Genomic DNA, 7764 nt, shown 5'->3' with positions numbered 1-7764 from the left:
CTCTCTCTCTCTCTCTCTCTCTCTCTCTCTCTCTCTCTCTCTCTTTTCTCTTCGCGATCTTCAAAGTGACAAATTAAAGTACGATCGCGTATAAATTACGTTCGTTTTCGAAAGAATCAACGTAATTGGTTTTTGCGTATAGATATTTCTCTATTCGAGCGAGATCGGAAACAGTGGGTAGGAATAATAGAGGTGAGAGTTAGATATAGAGAGAGAAAGAAAGATATATATATATATATATATATATATATATATATATATATATATAGATATAGATATTGAGATAGAGATAAAGGAGAAAGAGCAGTACGACGGCAAGAGCCTGCGGCAGATGTGAATCAATAACGGACCTGAGCCTAGAGCAGCAATCGAGCTTGGTGCAGGTCAGAGATCCTCGTTCTCTCTCTCTCTCTCTCTCTCTCTCCCCCCCCTCTCCCTCTCTTTCTATTCGAATCAGTGTTTTTAAAAGCAAAGGATACCCCTTCGTAGAGAGAGCTTTTATAACTCAATCCTATTATTTAGTTCATTTCAAGAAACAGATGATTACATAAAAAAGAGAAAACACTTCGTTCGGTTTTCTTATCGATACATACATACATACATATATATATATATATATATATATATATATATATATATATATAAGAAATATCCATATCTCTCTATTCTTTCCGATTCATTATAATTTTGATTTCGTCTAAGGATATTTCGTGTCATCATTCTTTTTTACTTTATGACAGTAAGAGAACCATCGCGATAAAGAAAGCTATAAACGTATATACTATCGACATTTTTAACGCGTGCTCACCCTTTTTTAATATTATTATAGTATACGTATACGTCATTTCGTAGCCAAAGCAACACGAGTTTCGTCTTATCGTAATACACGTTAAAGTTTCCCTTCGTCGTCATCCTCTTTACGATTACGGTCTATGTATTATAGTAGTAGTGTAGTAGTAGTAGTAGTAGTAGTAGTAGTAGTAGTAGTAGTAGTAGTAGTAGCCCCCCTTTTACGACTGCCTTTTTTCTTCTTGGTAGCCTTCCAGCTACCAACAAGCAACGCTCGCGCGAAAAGGCAACGCGAGAAAGAAGCCCCACAGGACCTGTTTACTCGGTGACGCGTAATTTAGCTGGCTTACCTGGCTATCGTCGTTACGTTTTACACATGTCCGGTGGTTGGTTCCCCTCGATGAACAGAGGGGAATCAAGCCTTTCCTTTTATTCTTACGCACGATAATTACGATCAAGTTACGAAATAGATAGCTTCTCTTCAAAATGAAAATCATTGAAATAATATCTGTCTACTTTCTTTTTCGTTTCTATTTTGTTGTTTCTTTTTTCTTTCTCGATCGTAAAATAATAGATATCGATACGTGATTCGATAAATGATAGTTCTTCAAGATTCATATTTTTTCATTTTTTTTCTTTTTTCTCTTTGGATTTTGCAGAACGTACACTAGAGGACCACGAGGATATATTAGCGGTTCATAGAGAAATGGAAATGTTTGCGCCGCATCACGAGAGAAAATTTTACTTTCGTCAGGACTTTCTTAAATACGAGTTCTTCATTAATCCAAAGGTAAGATCAAATTAATTTCGTATTTTCGTAATCGTTTATAATTTTCGAAGAGAAATCAAAGAGAGAGTTACGCGTATCGAACGTCTTCGAAGGATCGAAAGATACGTTCTGTTGATTTTTAACTTGGTTTGTAACGTTTGATGAGTCGTAACTAAATTGTAATATTCTGTTTTACCGATGTATCGTAATAGAAGTATCTTTCCATAGTAAAATTCGAGTAAACATCTACTTTACCGATATGCAAGGATTGGTATGATGGTAAGAGTGTTTAGTTGAGGATAAAACAGTTTTTTTCCTTATCGTCTATACGTTAAGGATAAAGCTGATTCATCCTTCCTTATCGACGTAAGTTTTAGGTAAAGTAGATTCTTTTCTTATCGTTCTATGTTAAAGATGAAACAGATTCTTTCCTTATCCTCCTGTATGGAAGATAAAGTAGATTCTTTTCTTATCGTTCTGCAATATAATGGATTTCATTTACATTTTACTACAGCTATTGACGTATATTATGACACGTTTTACGTACTGACGGTCGTTCGAATGAAATATGTACGTCTAACGAAACTACCAACTGCATATTCGTCCCTCGAGAGATACAACGAAGATTCCTGACGACGTAGAGAGAGACGCGGCGTTGCAAATTATGACGGTGACTCGTCGTTGGTTAACACGATTATTATCACGGCATAATAGAATCGTAGGTTATATTATTGCTATTATTGTATCGTAAATAATAATATCCGTTATTGCCGTCGTAAGACTTTATTACTCGTGTTACATTACTGAACGCTAACATTAATAATGCGTAGCAATGGACACTGTGTTTTAGTAGAGAAACCATATTAGTAAGAACGTACGATTTATCAATCGGTTAAAAGAGAATTTCCATTAATTTTTTATCGTGAAAAATATTTTGACGTTGCCTCTCTCGAACGTCTCTATCGTTTTTAGCCTAGTTTTCCAAATAAGTTTAAGAAAGATCGTTCCTTCTCGTTCGTTTCTTCGTTCGTTCGTTCCTTCGTCCATTCGTTCGAGTTAAAGTTCGTAGAAATTTGAAAGCTGGTAATTAAGCGTCGATATTTCGTTCGAAACAACTTTTAAGACGGTACGAACGAATTTGAGGCAAACTGTAAGAAGGAAGAGGGAGGAAGAGAAGAAGAAGGAGAAGGAGGAGAAGAAGGAGAAGGAGAGGGAGAGGGAAGAGTGGTACAGGGCGAGATTGAGGAAGGGCTGGCAGGCGGTAGCAGCGGGAATAACGAAGGAAAGGGAGAGAGAGAGGGAGAGAGAGAGAGAGAGAGGAGTTAAAGGATGAGGAGACGGCACAAACTTTATCGCTATTTTGACCATTTTCAGTCGTGAGACGCCAATTAAAGCGAAACGAGCCAGGAAACTTCGATAACCAAGTCTCCTTCGAGTCTCTCTTTCGTTGATTTCTCGAGCGAACGAGAACGGTTTTGCAAGCAAATTAGTATATAATTAAAGGAAATACCATATAACGACTTAATTAGCGTAATTCGTAATTAGTATTGGCCGGACTTTTCGTTCGGAATGACTCTCATCGTTCTGGTTTCCTCTTTCCCTTCTCCTTCACTCTCCCTCTCTTTTTCTTTCTTTCTTTCTTTCTTTCTTTCTTTCTTTCTTTCTTTCTTTCTTTCTTTCTTTCTTTCACTTATTCTGTTCTCCTTTTCGTTGTCGACCCTTCGTCGTCTTTCGATATCTCTTTTTAATGGTTACAAAAGGGGACACACTGCGTTTTAATTTTCTTTAATAGCTAAATCATTCTCTTCCCTTCACATTCGGTAATACTTTTTTTTTTTTTTTTACATCTCGAACATCCCGGCGTCGTCTTCTTATCCTACTTAATTCTTCTTCATCTTCGTCTTTGTCTTCGTCTTCTTCTTTTTCCATCTTGATGCCTCCGACCTTTCTACCTTTGTTTTACATCTTCTAACGACTTCGCGTTTACGTTCTTGCTACAAAATTATACGAGCCATCGTTTTACTTTCCCTTCTCTAACTTCCTTCCTTCCTTCCTTCCTTCCTTCCTTCTTTCCTCTCCCTTGCCCAACCCCCCCTCTATCATCCTATACTTTATTCCTGTCCTCTCGATTTTATTTCGCTTCTCTCAATCGAAAATCTTTATGCTTGATTCTCTACGTTTAATTTCTTCGTCGATGTTTTCTATCGAACCAACACACAACGAACTCTACTATTTCGATTCTTCTCAAAGTAGATAACTTTTATGTTTCTTCTTTTTTTGTCTTATCGTTTCTCGTCGTTTTTCATTTTGTTTTTTTACTTTTATATATGTCGTCGCATATAACGCGTCTATTAATAAAGAAAAGAAAGAAAGAAAAGAAAAAAAAAAAAACGAAATTCGTACGTATTATACGTTTTTAATAACACGACAAATATTTTGGACTCGACTTGAAAGATCTCAAAAGAGATGGGATATCATGCAAGGAAGATTGTTTTGTCGAATCATTTCTTTCTTTCTTTTTCGAATTCTCTTTTCAAACTCGTCAATATCTCTTTTCTCTATTCTATTCTATCGTATCTCGCGATGAGAAGATACGTTTGATTATTAACTCTTAAATTTGTTTACTCCGTCATAGATACATATTTCGAAACATCGAAGAGTGAAAGAGAAATGTTAAAGAAGAAGAGACAAAAAAAAAAAAACAAACTCCGTAGTATTACTTATTATACTGAATTATTATATTACTTATTATTATTAATTATTATACCTCATAGAATCGAGACGATAGTAAGACAACGTTAAGATGACACGTAAACTTAATCTTTACGATATACACCGATCCAATTAATATTTCATCGATAATAATACGAGTCAATACAATTGCGGAATGCCGAATGTATCGAGTTATGTTTATCGATAATTATGAGGACAAGGTCGACTTGTCCCTTAGTTGACTGCGAGAACTTCGATTAAACGTTTCACGGTTAAATGTCTTAATGATGAAACCAACAAGATATATACACACACACACACACACACAGACAGATAGATACGTACATACGTGAATACATGTATGCACAAGTACGTATAAATACATGGTTTATTCTCTCCGTGTAAAAAAAAGAAAAAAAAAAAAAAGAAAAAAAAAGGAGAGAAAAAAAAAAAGAAAAAAAATTTTTGCGATAGCGTTACGTAAAAATTACGTAGAGGTATTATTAACCGATTACATAAAGCAAGAGAAAAATTTTGATTTCCCTCTCGGAGAAACAGTTTTTCGTAAGACAAGGAAGAAAAACCGATAATTATCGAGAACACGAGACCGCTTGGGTTTATCGACTTTTTTTTTTTCCTTCTCTTTTCTTTTCTTCTTCTTCTTTTTCTTCTTCTTCTTTATTCTTTATTCTTTATTCTTTTCTCTTCTTCTCTTTCACTTCTTCTTTCATTTTCTTCTTTTTCTCTCTCTTCCTTTCGAAACTTTTCGGATTCTTTGAGTCTTATCGCGTTTCTCGAAAAGTTCGAGCTCGTTTCCATCGCCCGCCACCATCCTCATCTTCTCTTTCTCCACTTCTTCCTCCCCTTAATCTCCCTCTCTCTTTCTCTCTTTCTCTTTTTCTCTCTCTCTCTCTCTCTCTCTCTCTCTCTCTCTCTCTCTCTCTCTCTTCCCGTTCCCTATAACTTCCGTGTTCCCTCGATGTTATCGGCTTCTCGACTTTAAACCGAACTTTTCGTGAAAACTCGCACGCGATCTTTCCACCACCCTATACACGTATGTATATGTATACGTGTATGTATGTATGTATGTGCATATATGTAGTAAGGTACCTATAAACGAATCGAAAGAAAGATAAAAAGAAAGATCGTTTTAAGAAAAGCTTCAGTCGAAGAACTAACGAATGAAAGAACGATCCATCGATCGATCGATCGATTGATCGATCGATTGAATTGGTTTGATTGATTTACTTCTTTTTTTTTTTTTTTTGTTTTTCATTCTTACACTTCTCCTTCATTTCTTTCGTTGCTTCCGATAAGACGTATGAGAATCATTCGTTTATTTTAATCGTTTCAGCAATTCTTCCCAACGGACATGGTCGCATTCCCGCACGACGAAGACAGGGGGACCTTCTGCGAAGTGGAAAGTGCCTTAAGGGTGAGTCAAAACGATAAAAAATAATATACACGTACACACATATATATATATATATATATATGCATATGTATGAAGATGAAAAATATTAACAACGTCTATCGTCGAACGCTAATTCACGCGTCGATTTTATTTGTTGTCCTTTCGTTGAAAGTATAATTACGTTTACTCGAGTGCATACGAACATACATACATACATACATACATACATACATACACACAAGATAACTTCGAATAAAAATTTACCGAAGTCGTAGTAATAAGAGACATGTTGAACAAATTGATAGATGCACCGATAAAATTTCTTAGAGAGAATGAGAAAGAAATAATTTTACTTTCTTTTTTCTTCCTTCATTTCTTATTTTTTTCTCTACATTCGTTTCGAATCGCATGTCATACTAACCAGCTCGATTTCCTTTCTGGATGGTTAACGAGGAAATATTTTTCTTTTTTCTTTTTCTTTTTCTTTTTCTTTTTCTACACACACGCGCGAGCGCCGCATACACAGATACAACAAATATTATTTTTTTTTCTTATTCCTTTTTTACTATCTCGCAAATCGCAAATTGCAGAATTACCTGTCGCGCGAAGATGGCGAATGCCCGCAGGTGTTCAGTTCGGTTTGGATGAGGGACGAGCTCTCGAACACTTGGAGAAAAACTTATATGCTGTTACGAGAACGGAAACTCTACACGACGAAGAAGGTAAGTTTACCCTTACGTAACTATTTACTCGACTATCCTATCGTGGAATATCCCGGACTTAATTAAAAACGAGCGAACATGATGTCGCTAGAAGTCTTATTCTTCTTCCTTTTTCTTTTCTTTTCTCTCTTTTTTTCTTTTCTTTTCTTTTCTTTTCTTTTCTTTTCTTTCTTCTTCCTACCTAGCAGCTAGCGACTTAATACGAGACAGACTACTTCTCTTGTGTTATTTAGTTCCACGAGCAACTATAGTTCTTTCAATGTGCTCCTTCAGCGAAAGGAGGAGGAGGAGTTCTCTTCGTTGATATAAAACACGAAGGAATTAATTTCACCGCGAGTTGGCGTCGTCTTTTTTTACTACGTAAAAATATCATCGCTTAATTAAAAGATCGCGATTAACGCGTTTAGGATGTTAATAGATTTATTTTCTACTATCATCGATATGTCTGGTGTCGGTGATTCTTACGTGTGGTTGAATAAGATCAAGTATATATATATATATATATAATAGAAATAAATAAATAAATAATGGAAATAAATAGAATAATAGGAATAATAGAAATGAATAAATAAATAAATAAAAAAAGAAGGAAGTAATGAAAGAATAGAAAGACAAAGAAGAAGAAATGGCAGGTATGCTTCCGTATTATTAGAAAGAAAAAAAAAAAAAAGAGAAAAAATAAGAAGGAAGGAAAAAGACAAAAAAAAAAATGAAGCGAGAATGATAAAAGAAGAAAAGAGAGGAAAAAGAAAAAAGAACTCGTGTCTAACAGATTTATCGATTTATGCAAAACACCTTGTCGCGGCATTCAAACATATTAATAATAATCTTTCGATATATAAATTATCTTGCAAACGAGAGAGCGAGTGACCTATGTGCGTGTCGCTCGTTGTAAAATGAAAAAGAAAAAAAAGAGAAGAAAAAGAAAAAAGAAGAAGAAAAAGAAAAAAAGAAAAGAAGAGAGAGAGAGAGAGAGAGAGAGAGAGAGAGAAAGAAAAAAGAACATACGATATCCTTTCGATAATTGATTTTCCGTTTCCCTCTTTCGCTTCTTCGGTAAAACGAGAGAGTCTCGAGTCTCGAAGGAAGTCAGTCGTTCACGCTCGAACGCGGATTGGTAAGCTATAGGCGTTAATCGTGAACGGCTTGGAACGCGATAACGCCTTGCACGTGATAGCAATTTGTGCCATTTAAAAGCCTCCTACTATACTATACTACAATATTCTATACTATATATCTATAGATACATATATACATACATATATATATATATATATATATTGTATAGCGTATATGTTTATATATTCTATATATATATATATATATATATATATATATATATATATATATAGAGAGAG

General features: G+C 35.0%; 1 protein-coding gene across 12 annotated transcripts in view; it reads left to right on the top strand.

The window, feature by feature from the left end:
* Positions 1 to 7764, top strand: part of LOC122636535 (growth factor receptor-bound protein 14-like) — a 426705-nt gene that overhangs the window by 175212 nt on the left and 243729 nt on the right. For all 12 annotated transcript variants that reach the window (XM_043827858.1, XM_043827854.1, XM_043827857.1 and 9 more), the window contains 3 exons: positions 1449 to 1579; positions 5625 to 5705; positions 6275 to 6406. In XM_043827858.1, the coding sequence (XP_043683793.1) occupies positions 1449 to 1579; positions 5625 to 5705; positions 6275 to 6406 (344 nt within the window). The remainder of the gene's footprint in view (positions 1 to 1448; positions 1580 to 5624; positions 5706 to 6274; positions 6407 to 7764) is intronic.

The sequence above is a fragment of the Vespula pensylvanica genome, chromosome 22 (genome assembly GCF_014466175.1).
Source record: "Vespula pensylvanica isolate Volc-1 chromosome 22, ASM1446617v1, whole genome shotgun sequence".
NCBI classification, from domain to species: Eukaryota; Metazoa; Arthropoda; class Insecta; order Hymenoptera; family Vespidae; genus Vespula; species Vespula pensylvanica.
This window is presented reverse-complemented; position numbering and strand designations above follow the sequence as displayed.